Consider the following 24,226-nt stretch of genomic DNA (forward strand, 5'->3'; position numbering starts at 1 on the left):
GAGGTCCCAGCAGCAGGCAGGTGGCTGGTGGGCTGGTGGGGGACACCTCTCAGCTCTGGTAACCCAGTTCATCCCCATTCCTGCTGCAGGGAGCATCTCCCTGACATCTGCAGCCTGCGGAGGGTGTCGGCAATGCCTGCCACACTGTGGCTGCAGTTAGCGATGATCCCCCGCTGCAGGAGGGAGATAGGGGCTGCTGGATTGACCTGATCTCATCTGGGGACAATGGCCCTCACGGCAGCAAAGATAGCGGCAGCATGAGCGACGCTAAGCCCACGCACCCTTCTTACTGCTCACAATGCGTTCCGAGCTTAATTCCTCAAGATGAAGAAGATACGTGGCTGTCAGGCTGTAATTACAGCTGTGCGTGTGACATGGAGGCCTGGCTGCTTTTATGTTTGCATTGTCCGGCGGGTTTCTGTGCTGCTGGCGCTGCCTGGAAGCCCTGCTCCTCCTGGAAGCCCTGCCAGGGGATGCCGTGGGTATGAAGCAGGCTCCCTCCAGCCAGGCTGCAGGCTCTGTGCAGTGGGGTGAGCAGTGCTGGCTCCCAGTAGGATTTGTCCCAGTGATGGAGGGAACCGAGGCAGCTGTGGCCTGGGGGTGGAAAGGAGAGTGAATTGGGAGGGCTGTGCTTGCCAGAAGTGAAGGGGCCTGCTGGCCAGGCCAGCCTGGGAATCAGCACCCCTTTCCAAACTCCCTGACCCCTGTTGATAACCCTGTTAAGGCAGGAATGGGTGGATGTTTTTGGAGCAACTAAGGGACGTAAGGGATGAGCTTATAGCCCCTGGCTTGCCCCCCCCACAGCACGGCAAAGGTGGCCTTGAGTGATGCAAACCCCTCTGTCACAAGGGTCACAAGGCTCTGAACACCTCTGAAGAAGAGTCAGGTGGGACAGGGGAGGGTGAGAGCGCTTTGTGTGGGCAATTCCAGAAAAGCTGTGGCGAGGGTGATGTGCGGGTCCACACTGAACACGGTGAACACAGACACACACCAGCCCCTGAACACAGACCCACTTCAGCCCCAGGAGCAGTCAGACCTGGCAAGCACAGATCATGCCTGCACATGGGCTGTGTCTGACCCTCTGCTTCTCTCTTCCAGGCGTACAGCTTTGCCATGGGGAGTTGGCCAAAGAACGGGCTCTTAGACATGAACAAAGGACTGAACCTACAGCACATAGGGAGGCCTCACAGCGGGATAGGTGAGTGATGCTGCCTCGTGCCATTTCCATCTCCACAGCTGCCACTCCCGAGTGTGTGGGACGTGCCTCAGCTCTAAGACATTCTCCAGTCTGGGGTGCTGAGAACAAGCCAAAGGACTGAAGAATCCCCAGCTGGGGGAAGGGATGAAGATGTGTCAGGGCAGAATGGGCATGTGGATGATTTCTCTGTCCATTGCACATGCCAGTGTGCCAGACATACCTGCCTGTCCCTCTGTCTGGGGAGCTGCTTCCCTCATAGAATGCTCTAGCAGTGCTTGGGTTAGAGTTGGATGTGGTCAGCACTAGGTGCCTGGAGCACAGCTCACGGGTCCCCAGGCTGGGTGGGATGCTCTCCCTGTTGGACCAGTCCTCCAGTTGCTCTGGATGCTGCAGTCCTTGGAAAGGAGGCTGTGCTGCCTGGCTTGGGAAGTGGTTGGAAACACACTGCAGAGTGAAGATGTGTGATCCCAGCTGGAGAACTGAATCATCGTCCTGTTTGTTAACACATATGATGAGTTTCATGGTCCAGCAGCATGCTCCAAGATAAAGTGATCAACAGTGCTTGGAGATAAGCAGTGGCAGAATTCCATGTATCCCCCAGCTCCTCTGCACCAGGGATCAAAGTGATATGAGGGAGACCTGGCCCAGGACACTGAGGCTGTATATCTGCCTTCTGCTTAACACTGGGGATGCAGAGCTGGTACAGCAGCAGGCTGTGGTACAGGCAGGAGCTCAGATTTACTGGGCTATAGACAGGGCTGTGACTCAGGGCTGCATCACTCTTGTCTGTCTTGTTTCTCTATGGAGCAGTAGATCACCTCTTGGAAACCAGTGGTCAGATATTTTCTCTGCCTCCCAGCCCTTCATCCACAGTGACTTTTGAGCATTTAAGTTTGCAAGGTGGTAAGATTTACTTGGAAAAGTCACTGGCTACCTGGGCCTTGAAGAGGCTGTTTAATATTGTTTCAAGACTCTAACCATTAAACTCTCCAATCAATCCAAGTTAAGGAGATGAATTATTTAAAGCTCACCAGCTTTTAATTAGCAGGGTCCTTTTGAACTATGGATCTGGTTGCATTATTGACAGAGGTAGCATTAAAATTTGCTTCCCTGCCTGGGAGCAGATTTGCCTGGATTGTGTGCCATGTTGGGAGGATCATGGGGTGGGAGCCGGAACTGCAGGAGTTGTGTGTGCATGTCCTGCTCTGGGGACTTGGGCTTTTTCTGGGGTTTCCTAGTAGATGCAGAGTTGGTTTCTGCCTCATCATTCTTCATTTTATTTGTGTGGTGAGCTGTCTTGTCGCTGTCATCCCTTACTCCAACAGTGTCCCCATTCTCTGGAGTTGTCTTGCACAGGTGTGACTGCTCTGCCTGACAGAGTTCAGAGATTTGTTGTTCATGTCCTTCACCATTCCAGTCCTACAGAAGAGTTTTGCCAAACTCCCTCTGTGGAGGAGCTCTCCAGTACAGGGTGAGCCATGGGCTAATTGCCCATGGAAAGTGAGGCCCAGCACCCAAGTTCCCTTCTTGCAGCACTCCACCCCAGTGGCAAACCTGCCTTTTCCACACTGTTTGAAAGGGGTTTACATCCTCCCTGTGAAGGATGCCAGGCCAGCAATGTTACAGTCTCCATCTCCTGCCAGTGGTGCACACGTGTCCTGTGTGTTACAGCCTGCTGGCTGGCTCCAGAGCAGATCTGACCTGGATGTCTACAATGCTCTGACTGTCTGCAGAGGTGGTAGCTGCTGGCATCATGTGCCCGGTGGCTTCACTGCAGGCTGAGTACCCCAGAGTGAGCTGGAATTGGGGAGAAGAACTCCTCCTCCCAGCCAGCTTGGCACCACCAGGCACAGCTGCTGCCAGGGCTGCTGGCGTCATGTCTTGTTGCCCCATGTCCCTCTGGGAGAAGGCTTGGGGCAGTGCTGGTGTCTAGAGACATGCCTTGCCTGGCATTTTTCAAAGAACCAGCTTCCTGGTTTTCAGGCCACTTCATTTCCCACTGGCCTAGGCATGGATCAAGTGACAACCCAAGAGATTCCCAAGCCGGGCTGAGGAGGGACTGCTCACTGCAGAGACAGCCTGGCTTGCTTGGGTCCAGCATTGCTGCCTCATCCTGGAGACAGTGTCAGTCCTCCACAGCCAAATCCTTCCATATTGGCCACTGGGACTGGGCATAGTCATCCCAATTGCTGATGGTCACCCTGGAGCCTCAACAGTCCTTACCTCTCTCTTCTTTGTGCTTTTGACTGCCCGTGCATCAGGATTGGGAGGAGCCATCCATCCCTTTCCCTGCTCAGGGCTGCCTTTCCTTTCCCTCTCTGACTGTAAGGAGCCTTGATCCCAACACAGCCCCACTTTCCAGCCAAATAAAGGACTGCAGCCTCTTGCTGCCCATAGTGAGACAAGGAGCTGGCTGTGGATCTGGGGATGGTCCCATGCCATCTAGAGCCTCCCTTCTCTTTGTGCTCAGTCCTGGAGTGCAGCCATGTTGAGGAAATGTTAGGGAGCTGAGAGGAAGCTTCCTGGGTCATCTAAGGGGGGTGAGCCTCTGATTTTCATGGCTCTCATGGGTCACAGATGGCCAAAAATCTGCAAACCAAAGAGGACTGAGAAGGGAGCAGCAAGGACATTTGATTGCCAGTCTTCACAGTTTCACAGGTAGCATGAAGTGCAAGAGTGTCTGTGCAGCTCCTTTCCTGGGAGTCTAGGGAGTCTCAGCACACTTATGCAGGAATGCACAACACGGATGTTTCCCTTCAAATCTGACAGAAAAATTGCAGTGGATAGCCACTTGTTTTTGCAAACAATTTGCAAGGAATTTTTCCGTCTTGCCTGATGGATTCTGTATTACATTGTTTCCAAATCACTCTCTGTTTCACTGTCTCAATAGGTATCTGTTCCAAAACCCTGTACTTGACATGCTCTGGGTCCAGTCCTGCTCTATGCTTCATCTTCTTTCCTTCATTGTGTTCAATATCTGCACAGTTCAGGGTGCTTGACACCCTTCAGGGCCAAGGCCAGATTCTCTTTGGGAACCACCTTTAGCATCCAGTGGATACAGGCAGGATGGGCTCCTGCTGGAGCACAATGAAGTCTCCCTACATCCCCTGAAGCATACAGCAAGCTGCTGCACAGAGCTCATGTTCTAGCTTTTGTCTGGTTTCTATTCATGAGCAAGTGAGCTGCAAAGCTTATTGAGGGGTTAGAAGAGTGATTTATGTTCCCAAATACACCAAAATGTATCTGCATACACTGCAAATCCAGCTGTCTTGGGATGGGATGGGTGCAGGTTTGGTGCCATTGTGTTCTTGAGAGGGAAAAGGCAAAGGAAAGGGGAAAATGTAAATATTTCAGGATAAGGGATAGAAAAGTCCTGCTCCAGAGGGTGAGGATGCAGGAATTCCTTGGGAGATCAGAAAAGAGCAAAATATGTATGAAGCCTATTCTTTCATGCCCTTTCTCAGGTTGATGTTTCAGCTCTAAGGATTCCTTCTGGGATGAATGTGTCACTGGAGACTAGAGAGGATATTTTTATGCAATTTCCATCTCTTCTCTAACATAGGTCAGATATGTGTCAGCTCCAGTGTGGGCTGTAGAATCTTGGGATGAGGAACTTTTTTTTGTCTGCTGTTTTCTTGGCCCTCAGCAAAATGAAGTTGAGTCTTGCCAAGAAGTTACTCAGTCTTACATATATGGGGCCATTGCCATTTTTAACACATGTGTTTGAGGCGGTGCTTGCCAAAAACAAGCTGCAGCTTTTAACAGGAGTCTTGGCACTCGCACGCAAAGACCAGCATTCACAGCCTCCACACCAGTGAAGCTGGGTACCTGTTTGGGGTCTCTCTGCTGAGAATCAGAGATTCATACCAATCAGAAGGATTAAAATCTCAGGTTTTAGCTGTGATTTAAATCAGACAACAGATCACCTACATTCAGAAATTGATTTTATTCTGGTTTTGCTTTTTTAAAAATGTGTTTCCCTGAAAAAAAGGTCAAATTTTACTGAACAGCCCCTATCAAACCAAGTGCAGCTTTCCTTACTACTGCCCAGTTGTTAAATCTGGTTATTCTTTTACTCATCCAGTACTCTATTTTTGCTACATTTATTTTGATTGATTATGTAACATAATATGCCTTCAGTCTTAGTTTTTAAGCATTTTTTACATTAGAAAAACGGTGAATTACTGTTTGTTCTTGAATAGTTGGTGATTAAATTATTACTCATGATTGCTCTTTTGGATAAAAACTGTAATGCCATGCTATAATACCTCAGCGGTAGTTTGGATTGATTTTATTAGGAAAATCCTCTTTCCCTTGCAAATATTCACTATGGAAGGAAATGTAAATTACAGAATACTTTCTAGGTAAAAAAACCCTGGTACATGAAAGCAAAGCAAGAAGTGATCAGTGAGCTGGAGGAGTATTTCTGGAAACCAGCCTTTCAAGGTATTAGAAGGAGTACATCTCATCCACTCTCACCTTAGTTGGTTGGTTTGTTTGTCTTCACTGATTATGGAAAGATAAAAGACAAACCTTTTTTATTTTCAATTCTTTGTTGTTTCTCAGCTCTGAACTAGCCAATTCTTGAACTGAAAATAACACCAAAACCAGCAAAAAAATTCCAAAACTGCAAAAGTAGCAGCTCCTCCTGGGAAAGTTTTATTCTCATTTGTCAGCTCTGCATCCCTCTCCAGTGCATTGATTGTCTTAAAACATGACATTGCTCCTTGCTACTGATCTTTTTTGAATCTAATTGAATGTAATTGAATCTTTAAAGTTTAGATTTTAGCACGTACATTATTGTGATGTTACATTTAGATGTAAATATCTGGTTTGGGGTTTGGTTTTCACTTTTCTTTTTAGGGGAAAGACAGTAACTAGGCTGCTGTGTCTCTTGCTAGTGAACCCTCAGTACCCATCCCAGGTGATCAGGAGAGCTGGTCCCATAGTAGCACCCATCTTGACACGGTGCCCTCACTGGGCTGTTTTACACCAGCTGTCCTAACCCTGTGAGCTCTGAGCCTGTGCACAGATGACTTCACCATTTTCCCTGTTCCCTTGCCATTTTCCCTGTTCCCTTGCCAGGGCAGTGCCATGCTCCCTCTGTGGGGGGATCCCTGCTCATGCCAAACAGAAAAGCCCCACCTGCCTGGGCAGGTCAGCAGCCCATGCAGTGAGCGACCCAGCAAGCCACCGTGCCTTCCTGGCTTCATCTCTCTCTTTTCATTTACTGATTGGAAATCTCGGAAGGTTAGGGTGTGATATTGTTCCTGATCCAGAGCATTAATTAGGCCTTGGAAAGAAGAAGAGGAATTGCGTGTTTTTAACAGTGAGGTTAATGGGATGCTCGCAGAGTAGACAGTTTTAATGAGCTTCAACTCGATGTGCAGTGAGTTTACTCTTTGTGTTAAAAGGGTCACACTGCAGTAGTTTGATGTGGATTGTCTCCTGGCCCCCAATGTCATAGGTGAGCGTCTGTCAGAGTCCAGTCAGAGCGCATTTACTTAGTGACACGCTTCTAATTAACTACCTCGAGCTGCCAGCGCCGCGGGGAGCCGGGGCAGCGCCTGCCTGGGTGCCTGCTGCCCATCGCTCCCTCCGCTGCTCTGTCCTGGTTGTGGTGCTGGGCTGCTTCCCACACCGACACCCAAGGAGAGGGCAGGGAGGGCCACACTCCCCGAGTGTGGCGGCAAGTGACAATGGGGCCTTGGGCTGTCAGCGCCCCCTCTCCCCCTGGAGCTTGGCCGGGGCCAATGAGGCTGTGCCTCACCCTGCAAGGTGCTGGAGGTGTGTGGTCCTGGCAGCTTGCTGGCCTTATTTCCTCCTGCTCTCATTCTTCCCTGTTTTTCTTTCCTGCCTCTTCCAGCATCTGTGGGATCCTCGGTCATCCTTGGTGCCCACCTGCCTCCCCTGCATCAGGGCAAGGGGAACAAGGAGGTGGACAGTGTTTTGTGGAACTTCATGTTTTTGACTATTTTTCAGCCCACCCCCTGTGGCAGAGCCAGCCCCGCTATCCTGGTCTGTCCCAGGGTGTGGGACAAGCCCCAGAGAACCTTGTGCTCCCCCAGAGCAGGCATACCCCATTCTTTCTGAGCTCTTTGCTTCTCAGCAGAGGTGACACTTGCACAGCACCATCCTTCTGCTGAGGGATCCTGAGAGGGAGAGCTGAGAACGGGGCTCACTCCTGTGGAATGGGGCTCTGCCCTGCACACAGTGGCCCCTGCTCAAGGCAGAAGGGGAAGAACTCTGAATTAAATAATTAAAGGAGACTTAAGTAAAAATCAACAGAAATGTCACCAAATGAGCAGTGTCATTTTAAATTAGCGCTCATAAAGGTCAGGCAGATCCAGAACAGGTGGAGCGGCTGCGTGCCGGGTGTGGCGGCCAGGCAGCGTGTCCCGCACCCAGGCAGGATGCAGGGACTGGCACAGCCACCCACCCCTTGGGCCGTGGGCACAGGGACAGCGCGGCTGGTGGGTGCTGAGGGGCCCTGCTGCCAGCACCGGGCCCCAAATCCCTGAGGAGCGGCGGGGAGGGAGGGCTGGCCGGGGCAGCCAGTTAGAGGACGAGCAACTGTCAGAGTCCAGTCAGAGCACATTAACGCGGTGACATGATTCTAATTAACTACCGTGAGAGGTGTCACAGCTGGAAAAGCAGTGAGCAGAGACAAGCTTTTAAAAAAAGAAAAAAGCAATGTGACAGTCTTTTTTTTTTTTTCTCTTTCTTTTTCTTTTCTTTCCCGTTTTTTTATATATATATATTTTTTTTTTTTTTACTCTTGTGTGCTCTCTCCCCTCCATGTGGGAGTGGATCTAAAGATAATTAGGATGTCTGGCTGCCTGGGAACCTGAGCCGGGGCTCTTTTGCTTTCAGTCATTTAAGTTTTCGACATCTCTCTGAAGGGACTTGGTGGCGCAGTGGATTACTGCGCGCCAGAGTGACAGAACACTCTTCTAATCGTAAACCCTTTTTAGAAAGGATTCTGTTCTCCCTTTTTCCCCTGGAGCAGCAGGGGGTATGTTCTGATCACTGCAGCTCTGTTCCCATACATGCTACAATGGGAAACTCAAGGTCTTTCAGCTGTTTCCTGCAGTTAACAAAGGAGGCACAGAAGAAAGAAAGGAAGGATGATTGAGTGTTTGTGTTGACTGCACTCACCCCTCCATCCTACCCTGCCAAAAGTTGGTCGTGTGCCCATCTGACCCCTGACTGCCTGACAGGGGTGTGATGGGTTTGTCACACCTTGTCCTTGGCTGAGGGCTCGAGGTCCCCAAAGAGCAGCCTTTGGAAGAAGTATGACGGCTGCAGGGACCTCAACTGCCTGAGAAAAGTCAGGGTGTTTCCATGTGCTTCTCCCAGCCCCCAGGCAGGCAGTGGCAGTGCCTGCTCCCTGGGGATGTGTGGAAGGTATGCTCGAGTCCCTCTCTTCTGGCTGGAAGCAGTCGTTACCAGCACCAGTGTTAGACTGAAGATTTAAGAGGGATTTCTGGATTGTTTGCTGTGCTGCAGTGCCTGGGAGGCCCAGCTGCAAACTGGGGCAAGTCTGTCTCAAGCCTCAGATCTGGCTGATCCCCAGCATTGCCATCATGTCGGAACTGCCTTTTGATACAGCAATGGCTGTACCCTCTTCCTCTGGCTTCTGGTTTTAGGAGGAGCGGTGGCGACTATCTCCCTTGGCGAGATTTGCTGTCCTTCTCTTCCTCCCTTCGGCCCATGCCAGTTGTGATCCTCAGCCCAACACCTGGCCCAATTTCTGTCCCCAGTGACAGATGAGAAGTCTTTCAAATATATTTTTCATATCACTCTCAACAGTTGTAATGGGAGCACTGGGAGAGGCTGATGGTTTGTATTATATTTGTATTATATCTGCTCTGTTTTAGTGATCTGCCAGTCCCAAAAGCAGGAGTGTGCCGACCTGAACTAATCTGTGTTGTAGTGACCCTTGCACTGTCGTGTACCCATCACACTCCTGGCTATTTGTCCAGTCTTTTTAGTTGTCTGTGGCTGAGTCTTGCAAAATATCTCCCTCTTGCACTACTGGAACAACCCTTGCACTGCCCAAGCCCTGTCCGATGTTGTGCTGGGCAGGTAGAACATCTTTGCTGGCATTTGTTCTCCTGCCCCAGTTACAGACAGCACTTCCCAAGCACCATGATGCACCCTCTGACACAGTGAGATGTGTTAGGTGAGAAGCCTTGGAAGATCATTAACTTTCTACAGAGCTTTTTCTGTAGAAAGTAGCAACGTAAAACACCGAGTGACATTTTGATTTCCTGTAGATTCTTTTGGTGCCTTGGTGTCTCTGCAGTACGTCCCAGACGAGGCTAAATGGTAGCATGTCTTCCCTTACCTGTGAGGAGGGAAAGAGTTTCCTGTTAATGAACATAAACATCTCAGTTAAGGGCACGGATTGCCTGCCCTGCTCCGCACTGGACTTTGGTGGAAGGTGTCTTTTAATGTCCTACTGTCCAGGAACAGCAGTGTCCCCAAATCTGCCTTTACATGACTGCATCCAGGGGGATCACAGGCATGCTGTTGTCCCTTTCAGGTTAGCCCTTGTCTCCAGAGTTTGGGCATCTATGTTGTCCCCTCTCTGTCCTCCCTAGAATGTACAGGACTGGTGAGCACTGTGGTCAGCCTTTGCGAGGAGGAGAGAGACTCCTGCCCAAGTTTTAGTAAGGATCTGCCTTTAAGGAGAGTGATGGCAGAGGTGCAGAGGGAAGGCTGTGTCAGCAAGGGATGCCAGGTTTAGAGCTGCCCCACTTCACCTAATGAGAACCGATTGCAAGGTGCAGGAGGGCAGGGGGTAGCAGTCAGCCAGAGAGACTCCACTGCAATTTAACAAGTTTTCATTCCCCTGAGTTCCCTGATAAGACCCCCCTCGAAGTCTGTACAGGAATTCATAAGAATAGGATAATTAGGATGTTTCAAAGCTGTGACCCTCAGAGGAGTCCTTGGATTAATCTGTTTTTTCGCTTAAAGACATCTGTAACTACAATCTTTGTTTCTCTCCTCTTCTTCACCCCCTCCTTCTTTTCCCTTCTTGTCTGTCTCTGTATCTCCTGTCAAACCGTGGCAGACGTAAATGACAAAGAAATCAGAAAGAGAGATCAATGCAGTCCAAATTAGCACTTGGAGATAGACTGTGCTGGAGATGTCAGAGCCTGACCCCAGTTGATCTGCCAGCCTCCACTGGTGATATTATGCAAATTGCATCCATCTGGCAGAGCCCAGTAAAGGACTAATGGGGCAGGGAGGGGGCCAGGACCAGGCACCTTTGGGAAGGGGAGAGACATGAGGGTCTTTGGAGAGGGGGGGTCCATGATCCACAGGGGAGATAAGGTACTGCATTGGTTTCCTTTGCACTCCTGGGTGAATTAAAAGCCAAACCCCAGATAAGAGATAACCAAACTTCATTTTGCTTTTTATTTTATTCCTTATTTCTCCCCCCACACAACCTAGTACCAAAAAGAAGGGGGGAAAAAAAGGTGGTTCTTGGTGCTCGTTTCCTGCACGTCATTACCACTAATGGCAGTTTGAGGGGAGAGACAAAGTCAGGGAAAGAAAGCAAAAAAAAAAAAAAAAAAGCTGTCTGCTTAAAAGACTGTTGTAATAGGAGCATGGATAATAGAAATCTCAAATTACGGTGATCGCCTTGTTAAGAAGTTTGAAAATACAGCCAGATTGTCTTTAATGAGAGAAATATGGCTGTTAGTTAGTGAAGGAGGAGGGAATGGACCTTGTTTCAAGATCTATAGCTTGCCCATCAAAGAGGCACTGTCTGTTTCATTTCAAAATCCTGCTCCTCTGCCTGATATTAAAAATAGTTGTTAAAGGCTTTGACTAGCAAGACGATTCTCTTTGACTTCCTACTCTCTTTCCACCTCCCCCAAAAGACTTCGCTAAGATAACTTCTGCTTTTAAAAACAGCTAAGCAAGGAAAGAAAGAAAGAAAGAAAGACGAAAGTTTTGGGGGCTGCAGGATGATACTGCCCCTGCCACTCCAGGGAGCCTGGAGCCTTAAGCCTGAGCACTGCCAGCACCGTGGCCATGCCCACCATGGCAGAGGGGAGCCTCCTCCCTGCCGTGTGCTGCTGTGCCATGTGCTGAGATGTGGTACCACCACTGCTTTCCTCTTGGAAGCCCTGACTCAGGCACAGGGCAGCAGTGGCTTTTTTGGCATCTGGACCCCCATTAAGTGCCATGATGCTTCTTTCCTTTGCTCTACCCTGAGCCTGGGAAGTGGCACCAGGCCAGGGTTGAGGATGCAGGGAAGGGCTCTGACAGAAGGCAGGTCTGGCAGCTGCCCGCCACCCCCGCCTCTTGTGAAGAGCTAAGGGGCACCTCTGTGCTGTTAGGCTCTGACCCGTAACTCCTGCCTCGCTGTGGTGCTGACAGTCCCCTCTTCATTCTCCCCTGATATCAAAGGATCACATTAATTGGTTTCAGGATCGTGGCCCCATGTCCTGAGTGGCCTGTTTAAGATAACGAACTCAAGAGTGTGTTAATAGCTGCTATAGCTCAGCAGAGGATCTAGGGACAAGGCCTGGATAGGGAACAGGCTGCTGGTTGGGGAAGATGGGCATTAACACATAGAAGTCTATCCAATAGTGGTTTTTAATCTGTCCTTTTGCAAATCAGTGTAATTCCCTCACTTCCAAGTTGCTAACATTTTGAAATCCCAGGGCAAAAGGCACTGGCCAGAGGGGAGAGCTGCACCAGCCAAACTGTTGCCCTTTCCCATTGTGGCCTTGCTCTTTTCATGGGTCTGCAGTGGGATCAGAGGGAATCTGCTCACATCCTCCATAGCTTGAGGCTCTTCCCAAAGGCAAAGCTGCCACTGCACAGGTTGATCCCAGCTGTGCCATTAATCACCCAAGTTCTGGCTTGTTCCTGATTCTGCAGGAGAGACCTGCAGTGGGTTGCACTGTGATGACAGTGTTTCCATCTGTTCCTGAGAGTCATGAGCAATCCTGCTCCAGCTTGGAAGCTGAATTCTTCTAACACAGAAGAGCCCAAGCAGCTTCTCCCAGCCTGGGCCCTGAGCTGGGCTGCGAGTGTACAGGACCTGGAGGGGAGGCAGGAGGGGAGGCTCATGGTCACTGCTAAGGGTGGGTGTACTAATCCATGCTACTGGGACCAAGATTCCATGTTCAGTACTGTAGTGTGTGCTTGGAGGTCTCTGAAGAGATGGCATGAAGGAGGGGCTCAAGAGCACCTATGAGTTTTTAGCCAGTTGATGGCCCAGGGATGTAGCAGAATCAGCTGTCTGGGCTGTCATGCTGGGTGGGCTGCTGAGCTGTCCTTCCTCATCCCCCCATGGCACAGAACTGATTTTTAACCGTGGAATACTCCTACCCAGAGATGTGATCCAAGCCCCACAGTGACAGAGAGTGCCTGGTAGTCCTGGGTCACTTTTCCCACTATAATTAGCTTCACTGTTAATTACTTGCAGGCCTGTGATGTGCAGGGGTAGCATCCATGCAGCCAGAAGGGCTGCCTCTGCACAGACCCTCCTGCAGTGCACCAACCCTGCATTGCCCACCTCAGCAGCAGCAGGCACTGGTGCTGCTGGTTGCCTTGGCTCCCCAAGGCATGCATCTCCCTGCCTGCAGCCACCTCTCAGCCAGGCCCTAGAGGGAAGGGGACCTGTGCCCGGGCAATGCCACCTCAGGAGCCTTTCTCCCGTGTCTCTGTGGATGGGGTGAGCCTGCAGACAGCAGGGCCCCCAGCCCTTTGCCCTAAGGAGGGCACAGCAGCACCACCTTACCAGGAATCACACTCCAGCCCTTAGCTGCCAACTGCCCAGTGCTGGGGGTGTCTGGGCTGGGTCCACTCTCCCATGCTGTGCGCTTTCAGCCAAGAACCACTGATGTGGCTCTATGTGCATGCCCAGGAGTCGTAGGGCTTGGCAGCTGGGTCATCTCCAGCACCCACAATGCCCCCTGCTCATGCTCTCCCCCTCTGAAAGTACATACATAACAGCTGAGAGAGGCAGAGGGGGAGAGAAAAGGAGAGACGCCAGCTTTGCCTCCGCGCTCCCATCCAGAGCAATCTCCTAATGAGAAGAATATGGCTGCTAGTTAGCAGAGGGGTGTGTCCTGTAGGCTAAAATGAGATAGTTACACTGCACTGATTGAAGGTTGAGGTTAGAGGGCAGCACAATTATGTTCAGGAGATTCAAGGGCTCTATTTGATGCAGCAGTTCTAAGCTCCCAGCCAGTGTCAGTAGTTTAGCTCAGGGTTTCTTTTTTTTTTTTCTTTTTTTTCTTTTTTTTTTTTGTGGGCTAAAGACAGGAAGGATAAAAACTATGGGAATGAGTTGTTTCTATTATTATAAAGTGGTGTGAGTTTTCTTTTTTTTAAACCACCAGTTCACCCCCCTTTTGCTTAACTGTTTCCTGATCATTATATTTTAAGCTGCTCAGAGGGAAGAAGAACTCATCCCTTTCCCCCTGGAGAGCGGCTCTGAATTTCCCCCAGACAGGGAACGTGATTTTCTGTGTCCACTTCTGCTCAGTTCACTGACTACAGATCAGGAAAGCAATTAGCAGTTCAAATTATGCCAGCACAAAATTCTTTGTCTCAAAATCATGGGTTAAGAGTTGCAAAAGAACCTTAATTGTCTGGTGCTGAACTAGATGTTTTTTCTGAGAGCATTTCCAGTGTTTAGGGCTGTTTGTGGGGGGAGCCTCTTGTGTTTCGAAAACTGTGGATCCTTTTTTCAGAGCCTGCAGCAGTGTTGAGGCGCTGCAGCAGCATCTCTGGCCTCTCCAGCCTGTCTCTCATCAGAAGGCAGCCATGCGTCCATCTCAAGATGATCCTGGTCGCTGTCACCCATCTCCACTGTCCTCTAACCCATGTGTAGCTCTCTGGTCGCTGCACGCAGCCTCTGCCACCTGCACGCACTGCAAGGAGATGAGGACCAAAGGGACTGCTGGCCTGCAACAGCAGCACGTGGCAGCCCCGTGCTGCCCATGGAAGGAGGCTGTTGCTCTCTTGGTGACAGCACCCAGCCCTGCTGGGCTGAACGTGAGGTGCTGGCCTGCCCATCTCATCCACCCCATCCTTAAGGATGAACGAAGGGTTGCCTGCCCCTTTCTCTCCTTGCCTGCTCCCCAGGGCCTGTTTTGTCCCAAGCCCACACTTTGCATTGCCTTTTGATCTGAGTGACAGCCTGGTTTATTTACTCTAATGGTTCTCAGTTTTAAATGTTAATTCCTCCCTGAAGAAAATGTCTTTTCAGGATGAGTTGCCCATCAGCAGAGACATGGAGGGTGTGTTGGCATCCCCGGCCTCTGTGCAGTGCCAGGCCTTCACCCAACAGGCAAGAGCCTGGAAGGTGATGCCCAGGGAATACCTCAGTCCCTGTCACTACTGTGGCTGGGCTGTCCCAGGGATGCCTCATTGCTGGGCAGATCTAGGTGGGACAGATGCATCCCTAGCATCGCAATTCGTCCCTGTGCAGCCCATCTGGCACAGTGCCACACACCACTGTCACAGCCCCCCATAATCCCAGCTGCAATTAGGGGTTGATGGATTGTCCCCAGGCCAGGGTCTCCATACAGCCCCCTAAAAGGGACGAGGCACATGCAGAGACAGGCAGGGGCCTGCTGGGCTGCTGCCATCCAACAACAATTTCTAATCTTGATTGGAGAGGAGGATGGTGGGCTGGGGGGGGAAGAATCAGAGATAAATGTTAGCTCATTTCTTAAGTAATTAGTTACCTCCTCATCCCCATGTTGTAATTGTGAACAAGCTGTAATGTTTAATTAGTGTGTAAATGAAACCCCAATTTCATAATGGCTGCGGTGACAGCGCTAAGTGAGACAGGCACAGAAGGGGCCGCATTGTTTCAGCAGGAGATGAAGCTGTCGCCCAGCAAGCCAAGCGTCTCTGGGAGAAAATGGAAATGATAAACGAAGTGAGGCTAATTAGCAAAATCCTACAGGCCCCACTGATGGTTCTCATCAAGGGGAGGTAATGAAGCGGGCGGGCCAAGCTGAAGGGGGATTAATTGGAGCTGATTGCTGCACATACAGGCACTGTAGAGCAGTGTATGCAGGGATGCAAACTTTCCTGCTTTTCTCCTCTTGCCTTTCCCCATGACCCAGCTGTGAGTAGAGCCTGTAGGGAGGACACAGGTGAGAGTCTGGTCCTGGAGCAGGCAGAACACAGATGCAGATGAGTGTTCCCTGCCTGCAGGTGTCTGGCAGAGGAATGTGGGCGCCCATCCCACGTGAAAAGCATAGTATGAAGGATCTGAAACACTGGAGAGCTGCTACAGGGCTAGTTTATAGCACAAGGAGGATTATAGCTCTTTGTCAGCTCCCTTCAAGTCCCTCCTACTGTGCTGACTGTATTTTGAGTGTAGACATTTGGAGAGTAAATAAAGCACCTCTGCATGATGGGTGCTAGGGAAGGGATGAATCCTTCGTGCTCCCCCTCTGGGTGAGAATTTCTGCAGACCTGATACCTGTGGCAGCACAATGTGGCAACTGAGCCAGAGCTCACTGTGGTGGTGGAACCTGGGGCATTGTGGAGCTGAACTTTATCCTTTCAAGCTGTGTAAGAAATGCCCTTTCTGCAGCTGTTGGCACACAACCCTGATCACATTGCATTACTTAGTGACATTTCTGGGAGCACATGGAGCCCTGCTGCCAGTGGGCTTGGTCCCAAATGTCCCATCCCTGCTGCGGATGGGGTTCAGCTGCCTGCGGGCCACGTTGCCCCACAACCTGCTCTTTACCTGCTGCCAGCTCAATATCAGAAGTCAGCAAAAGCCTTGCCAAGCAGAAGAGAGGACAGCAATACCTCTCTGGGCTTGCATGTGTTAAGCTGTCCAAGCAAGTTATTCATGGCTGCATGTGGAACCATAGGACCATGAGCAGGTTTTTTCAGTGTCTCAGCCTCCTTTTCTGACAGAAAATGAGAGAGTGAGTTGTCTGCTTGACAGGTGCCCATACCTGGCATGTCCAGTGCCTGCCCAGAGTCATTGCATCCCTTCCTCGTGGCATCTCCAAGCCCCCTGCTGCCTCTCTTGCTGAGTAATGAGAGATTTCCCTGGGCCTCCGAGGGCTCTAAAGAGGGGCTGAGCAATATTATTTATTCAGTTGTTTACAGAAGCATTTGATCGGGAATAGTTCTTCACTGCCAGCCTGTTGTGTATTATTCATTGCAATAATCTCTGCAGATTGTGATAAACTGTAACTGCGGCGGGGCAGCGCGTAGCTGGGCTGTACTGCCACCGCTGCCTGCTCCTGCCTCTAAAATATCGGCAGCTGCAATCATAAATCTCAATTTACAAGTGGGACTATTGCACGGGGAGTTATAGTTATACTAATGATTACTTCTCTGTCTTATTTTTCATGTTGCAACAGAGTAATAAATTTTTAAAAACAGCCTGGGCAAAGCGTCAGCAAAGGCTGTGTGTCCTCGCACCACGCTGTCACAGCAGAGAGGGGCATTCCTGTTCTCCAGCAGGCATCTCGCTGGTGAAGAGAACTCAGCTCCCTGCATTGCTTTCCCTGCTGAGAATGGGGACTGAGCCCTTCATTTGTCACTGACCTAGTCTTTCTCAGTCAGACATAGGAAATCCTGGGGTTGATGGGGCCAAGAGGTGGGGATCTGATGATTGAGAGTGTAGCTGGCATTTGAAAGGTGTATTTTATTCCTGTAGCTCACCACCCTCCCAGCACCGGGGCTTTCCCAGACACAGAGTTGGAAGCTGCCTTTTTGCAGACAATGTGCCCACAGTGTGGAAATGGGGTGGTGGCTTGGATGGTCCCACCTGAAGGAAAGTCCCCCTTCCTGGAGGACAGCAAGGGTCAGAAGAAAAGTCTTTGGGTTAGAGGAACTCAGACCTTGCTCCCATTCCCATCTGGGAGCAGTGACTCAGGAACACCCAGTGGCATCCCTCCGGGAGGAGTCACTATGGGGGCACCCCCCAAAGACCAAGTCTCTTGCCCAGAAGGCAGCAGTGGGATATGGGGTTCAGCGAGCATTTCCCAAGTGTTTATCACAGCTCCGAGGTCTGTGATGTGAGGCCTTTGATGGATGCCTCCATTCACAGACTTGACATAATGATGTACAGGGAGCCTAGAGATATATAGATTTTCAAAGTGGCCACTTTGAGCATAATTATAAATATCCAGCCTCTTTACATAGTGAATTGTTGCCAGGAAAAGAAGGACCCAGGAGCTCTGAAATTTGGCATCTAGAATTTCTTGAGAAAGGAGCCTTGGCAGAGGTTTTCCACCCATTTTGGGGCCAGGAAGGCGTGGGTGTTAAGGGGTGATGCTTTTCCCATCCTGAACCCCCTTGGCAGGTCCTCCCCCATTCCTCATGGTGCTGGCAGTGTCTCTGCAAGGGACATCTCCAAGGCACTGTCTTGGACCCTCACCTCCCCTGCTTGTCTGCACCAGCACACTGTAATATGATTTTAACTGCTTCCGAGTGGCTGGCTCCCCTTCCAGATCACGGCACAGAGCACCAGGGGCATAACGGAGCTGGGAGCAGGTGCTCCTGGTCTCTGTGCCTGATCCATGGCCCCAGAGACACAGCAGAGGAGAGATATTCCCCTAGCTCATGGCTGGCTCATCTCCTTACGCTAGCCTTTGGAGCATCCCAGCCCACAGAGGGCTGGGGCTCAGCACAAAGGGATCAATTTTCAGGTAAGCAAAAGATCCCCCCAGCTGGATGGGTGCTGCATGCAAAACCAGCAGCTGAGACCTGGGCGCAGTCAGGAGCACTCCCACGTGCCCTCCTTGGATTCACAGGCTCCTAGAAAAAAAGGCAGCTGTCTTAGGAAACCATCTGGAAGTCCCCTTATCATGCTTTTCTCTTGCCATTTGGATGATATCAGAGCATCACCACTTCCATTTCCATGCTGGAGCTGGGGTGAGTGTGCCCTGGAGAAAATCTCTGCAGGAAGCTGTGTGCCCATTCCTGTGTGTGAGTCTCTAGGCTTAAGGAGGCACCAGTTATTGCCTTCCCCATCCTGGGACTGGGGCACGCTGGAATACTGCAGGGAAAAATGAAGAGAATGTTTGAGGACTTGTGTTCTGTTTGCGAGCAGGGTCTGGAGGAGAGAAGGTCGAAGAAGAAAATTGGAGCTGAATTTAAATCAATGGCAGGTAGAGATTAGAGCAGTGGCCCCATTAACTGCAGCAAGACAGGTGGAGGTGGGGGAAGGCTCCAGCTCTCCAGGTTAGGACCCTTCATTGTACCCTGGTTCTGGTCTATGGAGATGTGAATGCCCCAAACAAAACAGGGAGCATGGCCAGGGACTTGGGTTGGGGACTTTGTGCCAGGGACTTGCTAGTGGGCAAAGGCTGGAGTAGCTGGAGGCTCTGGATGGTAGCAGGAGACCTAGGTGGTTTGGTGTTAGATTGAATCCCACTCCCTCCTTCCTTCTCTGCACATCTTGCCAAGCTCAATCTGCCTCTCCATCCCCATATCAGATCTCTGTCCTTGTTTTCTTGTCCCAATCCCTTCCCCCATGTCCTGCTATCATCTCAGCTGCTCCTACCACCAGCCCCACTAGCTCCCCATCACTGTTTCCTCCTGCTCATCTGTGCCTTGACTCCAGCTCTTGTTGGTGCGAGTGTTTCAATGAAACAGTTTCCTCCCTCGCACTTCCTGGGGAAGTCACGGAGCGCCGGGAAGGCTGGGTCCCCACTTCCCACGCAGGTGTGTGGAGTGGGTGCCAGGGCGGTTGCAGCAGCTGGGGGCAGGGGCCAGCACTGGGACGGGTGTCAGTGCACGTGCAGCTGCCCAGGGCCACACACAGCTGTCTTTGCCCAAAGTTGGCTTGATTCTGATGGGAAATCCAGCACATTCTGGGTTCCCAAAATCACCTTCCCAACAGATGTCAAGGCTTTGTTCTGAAACATCATGGCAAATATTCATAAACCTTGTACTGGCAAGTAACTGGAATTTAAGGGAAATAGTGAGATTCTTGTCATTCTTGTGGATGGCAATGTATTAATGGTTCGGGCTGGAATTTCCTGGGAAAATAATTCAGCATGAGTTGAACATCCAGCATGGAATGTCTTAGCTGAATCACTAAATTCTGGGGGAAAATCACTGTAGGTCACATCAGAGCAAGTGGAAGCCACCAGCCCTTCCTTGTTCCCAAAACACATCCCCCTGTGTTCCTGGGGTCAGGGCAGCCAGGAACACAGCTCTCATGTCTCTAGACCTACAAGGGGTCAGGCTTTGCTCTCTCCAGCAACCCTGTGCACCTCAGCATGTTGCACATTACCCAAGGAACATTAATTAACATTGCTGGAAGATCTCAGGAAAGGTGCAATTTGAATGATCTGGCACCACAGTCATTCGGATGCTGAGTTAATTCAATCCTTGCACACAGTACTCCTACAGATTGTTGGCTTTAAACAAACAGCAGTGACAGATTTGTTGCTGCGGAAATGTGGTCATTAAGTCAGGAGCGTGTGTTTGACCTGAAAGCGATTGAGTGATGGATGCAAGTCATTTTAAAGCTGCAGCAGCCAAAGGATGCTCCTTTTGGAGAGCAATCTTGCATCTAAGGAGTGTAAATAATTTAAACAAACAAGTAAAGTAAGGTGAAAGCACTGCTGTGTTGTGGCACTAAATGCAAAGCAGGGCAGTGCTGCTAGTCCTGTGGTGAAGGAGAGCTCCTTTGCACAGCGCTGTCGTAAAGAGGTGCAAGGTGCCAGCTTAGGGGCTGTCTGTGGGGACAAATGGTGCCAACCAAGCTCCCATCACTTCGTAGTCACCCGTGGGAGCTGCGTATCTGCTGCACTCCGAGTGTGAGCAGTGCAAGCACTGTGGGATCCCCAAGGAACAGTAATCAAAGTGGATTGGTGGAGGTCACCTTCATGTCATGGAAGAGCAGGACTCACATGTCCTGCAGTGGGGCACTGTGCTGCTCCAGCTGCTCCTCTTGTCAAGCTGAAGGAGGCTGATACTCCCTTGGCTTCCAGACAATATCTGGCTTGTCTTGTCCAGCAGGGAAGGTTTGGTGAAGCAGGAGCTCGGCATGCTGCTGCTCCATGCCAGCCTTGATCTGAGCCATCCTCTCATTGCTGTTGAAGATCCTCTTGCCCACAGAGTGTGAGCAGGGAGGGAGCGTTTGATCCTCACCAGTCACATCACACGGGTCTGCGCGTTCTGCCGCTGGATGTGGCGTCCCCGTAATGAGGCTGGTAGTTACTGTGCATTAGGAGCAGCCATCGCTTAAGCCTCAATATCTCGGCCATTTAATTTAATGGGTTTTTTTAAATACCAAAAGCAATTAAGTTCACATTGTGAGCTAATCGCCTACAAAATTTCATTTCAAAGATGCTCAGACTGTTTGTGAGAGAATTGCTGGAAAGCAGCCCATATATGCCACCACGTCTGTCTGTGTGTCCTTCTTTGCCTTCCCTCTTTCCCAGCCAGAGTTAAGCAGACTTCTCAAAAGGAAAGAATCACATACTCAGTTCCCTGCTTTTCTGATAGTTTTTCTCTGGTGTGAATTTTGCATGTGTAAGTTAAATGCCAGTGATTGGTGATGATTATAGTTCTCATCTTGTACTACAATAGTGGAAAACAGGAGTTTGAGGTCTGGATGATGAGCAAGAGCCAGATAGCTGTTGGTGGGGAGTGAGTGGGCACACAGCTGTGTTCCCAGGCCAGGAGTATATGGTGGGAACTCTGATACTAGCTTGTGTCACCACTGCCTTGAGGCCATGTGTCTGTGCTACTGTCCCTGGGGGTGTAAGAGGTGCCTGAGTAGTAACATTCAAACCTTGCACAAGCCCTTCTGCTTTGAAAAAGTGTTGGGTGAGCTGTTTGCAGTGTGTCCACCACGTCCCACGGTGGCTTGCCCCACGTGCCTGCCTTCCTGATCTTCCTCCTGCCTTAGCAGCTGCAGTCCACGGCATTCATCCGTGGCAGTCCCTGCAGGGACCAGCTTGCCTGTAGGCTGCAAGGCTTTATCAGATCGGAGAAGAGCCAGAGGTCTTTGTCAGAGATTACTCGTTCTCCTAAACAGACATGTTACTGAATACGGAATAATCCCCCCTCAACATCCAGCTGGGGGTTTTGTTTCCTCCTCTGTGTTAACACTCTCTCCTTAAAGCACCTTTGTGAGCTGAGTCACCCATGTGATGCCCATCAGCTGACCAGCACGGTGGGCAGGTGCACACTCCACACCAGTGTCCACCAAGCTGCCTGCCCCCAGGGAGTTTGCTGAGCCATGCATGGCTGCCATCCCGTTTTGGCTGTGGTGTTGCCTTCTCCATACTCCCACTGCCATCCCCCCCAGCTGGTTTCCCTGGCTGGCAGTGGGGAGGTGATTTATGGAGTCCCACATGCACCTGGTGAGTCCAGCTCTCCGCGTTTCAGGGAGATCCATCGCACAGGGAGGGGAGGTCACTGCGTTGCAGGTTTGCTAACCTTGCCCGCTTATTAAAAATGGTAAAAGCCTCCCTCAGGACTCGTGAAGTATAGATCCAAAGAGCTCCATATGCTGTTCCCCTTAATGAGATGTCTGCCTGAAGAGCAATAGCAAAACACACCATCCAGTGCAGGGTCCCTATAGCTAGATGGCCTGGCTGTAAACAGAGCCGTCCGTCTTAATGGGCTATCGTGTAAAAACTTCTCCCAGTCAATAAATCAAAGGGGCTCCATTTATATCATGTGCTGCCTTCGCTATTAGGCTGCCTCTGGATGGCATGTTCTGATACAGAGCTCCCCGGGCCTGCCAGACAAGGCCAGAGGCTCTAATAGGCATTTAATTTAGGCTTCCCCTTGCTGATACCCATGCAGAGTTCAGCATCTGGGACTCAGCAGGGGCTCCCTCGTGGTTTGGGGTTGCCCTGCTGTGCAGGAAAAGGCACCCGTGGATCAGCACCTGGCAGGCATCACCTCCCCTGCCCTGCTGGGTAGGAGCCTCTGGTGTACAGGGAACCGGACCCTCTCTGTGAAGGGGTGTGTGGGTTTGACGAGCACCCCTACCTGGTGGGGAGCAGCAGCCACAGCCTGGCGCCGTTATTTATTTTTCATCCCCTCCCTTGTGCTGCTCAGATGCCACCGGAGGAAGTTCCGCTTCAGCCACCATCCCAGGCAGAGATATTAGTCCTCATTACTAATTAAAGGAAGCAGGAGTAATTGACGGATGGTGGATGGCAGGGGAGCCAGTGTGATGAACAGCCCCTGTCCCTGTGCCGGGGACGCATGCTGAGCGCTACCTGTTAGCTACAAATAAACAAACCTGATAAATAATAAATAGTTTGAGAAGAGTGGGAAAGCATTATTTAAATTAATAGGGATTAGAGGGAGAGGTCTGAAAGAGCATTCCTCCAGATGAGCTATCCCTGGACAGACAGGGACTCATTTGTTGCAGACTGGAGTAAACAAGGAGAAGGGGAGGATTCATCACAGCAGGCCCTCGCAGCGCTTCTAGGGCTGGTAGCAGCACGGCTGTTCTTCTCCTGGCCACCCCTGCATCAGGGCTCCCTGCGTCCCTGCTGCCTCACTGGTGTCACCCCCCCTGGTGCCAGGGGGGACACTGGGTGCTCTGAGGGAATCAGGGTGCTGCAGCAGAGCAGTGGGGAGCGGATGCTGGGCTCTGGCTGCTGGCAGGGTCCCGCACCACAGCAGGGCACCGCAAGTTTTCCCAGACTCGGTGGCTACCCGCACCCTGCCTCCACCCAGGCACTCACGGGTAGGACCCAGCCGGCGAACCCGGCTGCAGGGGCGTCTCTCCTCACGCCCTGGCGTTTGGATACCAGCCTGCCTGCTCAGGGCAGGGGGCTGGGGGTGGCGGAGGAAGGAGCAATGCTGCGGGGGGCGGGGGAAAGAGGGGAGGACAGACTCCTCGCTATCACATCTACTCCATCTTATCGCCACAGTAATTTGATGATAAAAAATAATCCGAGGCTGGAAAGGAAACACGTGTAGTGGAGTAAAGATTGAATGTAGGTGGATTGTGCCCTGGGGCGGCGGCTGGGAGATAGAAGGAAATGTCCTTCTGTTTGACATAGTGCCGAGTGGCAGCCGTGCCCCAGCTCGCCCTGCCCGAGGCGCGGGGAGCCCGCTGGCCCGGGGCCGTGTGCCGGGCAGCGCGGGGCCTGCTGCGGCCCCCCGACACCTCCTGTGACCCCCAGTACCCTGTGGGCTGCTGCCCCCCACCCTTCCATCCCACAGCTCGCTCCCAGCACACTTCTGGTTATTTTTTTTCCCCTTTGGTTATGCTTCACAACTCATTTTATCAGCTGTCAGTAACCAAATGTCTTTTTTAAGGAGTGGGTTATAGCCACTAATGTACTGAATGCTATTGCACTGGCTGCAGTTAGTGTTCCACGGCTAAATTACTATAATTAATGTTCCACTAGAACTGTTTGTAACAGGCGGCTGCGGGAGCACCGGGTCTGGGCTTTCACAGCCGCTGAATTATCTCTCGTCCCCGGAGAAAGCGCCTCTCACAAAGGGGAGGGGCGAGGTCAGCCCTGGGACAGGCAGGCGCTAGCCGAGCAAACTCCAGCGGGTGAGTGGCCCGCGAGCTGTTCCCGGGGTACAGAGTCCCCGTGTCACCCCATCTCGGCTGCTGTGCCCGCGGGAGAGCGGCAGGGTGTGCGGCGGAATTCCTGCTGGGATTGTCTGGCATTGGCAGGGCACTGCCGCATCGCCCGTCGCCCTCCGCGACTGCGTTTTAAAGATGGAACGCAGTGCCTAGAGGAATGCTTCCAAAACTCGCTCAGAGCAGTCAGCAAAGATGTTTCCCCGTGCCAGGCGTGGCACTTCAGCCCATGCTCCACACCAAGTCTGCCCCCAAAACCATCCCTGCTCTCGCCTCTCAGTGAGGCCGGAGGTGCAGGGGAAAAAAATTTGCTCGGCGGGCACACACACCCCTTGTTTCGCTAAATGCATTGTTCAATACCTGCAACAAACAGATTAGCCGAGGCTTTATCAGGGACAAGAGAAGGGAGAGCAGTGTGATAATGGTTTTCAGCAAATCCTCGGGCTGTCACAGATTAGAGCCGCGGCAGGAGCATTATC

The 24,226-nt window shown here is 51.3% G+C and overlaps 1 protein-coding gene across 3 annotated transcripts in view; it reads left to right on the forward strand.

Moving 5' to 3' along the window:
* The window catches only part of ERI3 (ERI1 exoribonuclease family member 3), a 129,459-nt gene that overhangs the window by 91,619 nt on the left and 13,614 nt on the right, over positions 1 to 24,226 (forward strand). For all 3 annotated transcript variants that reach the window (XR_012057248.1, XM_030278897.4, XM_072933032.1), the window contains exon 7: positions 1,099 to 1,198. Coding sequence is in view for 2 of the 3 variants with exons in the window: in XM_030278897.4 (XP_030134757.1) it covers positions 1,099 to 1,198 (100 nt within the window). In the remaining variant the exon portion in view is untranslated. The remainder of the gene's footprint in view (positions 1 to 1,098; positions 1,199 to 24,226) is intronic.

Source organism: Taeniopygia guttata, chromosome 8 (genome assembly GCF_048771995.1).
Source record: "Taeniopygia guttata chromosome 8, bTaeGut7.mat, whole genome shotgun sequence".
Classification (NCBI taxonomy): domain Eukaryota; kingdom Metazoa; phylum Chordata; class Aves; order Passeriformes; family Estrildidae; genus Taeniopygia; species Taeniopygia guttata.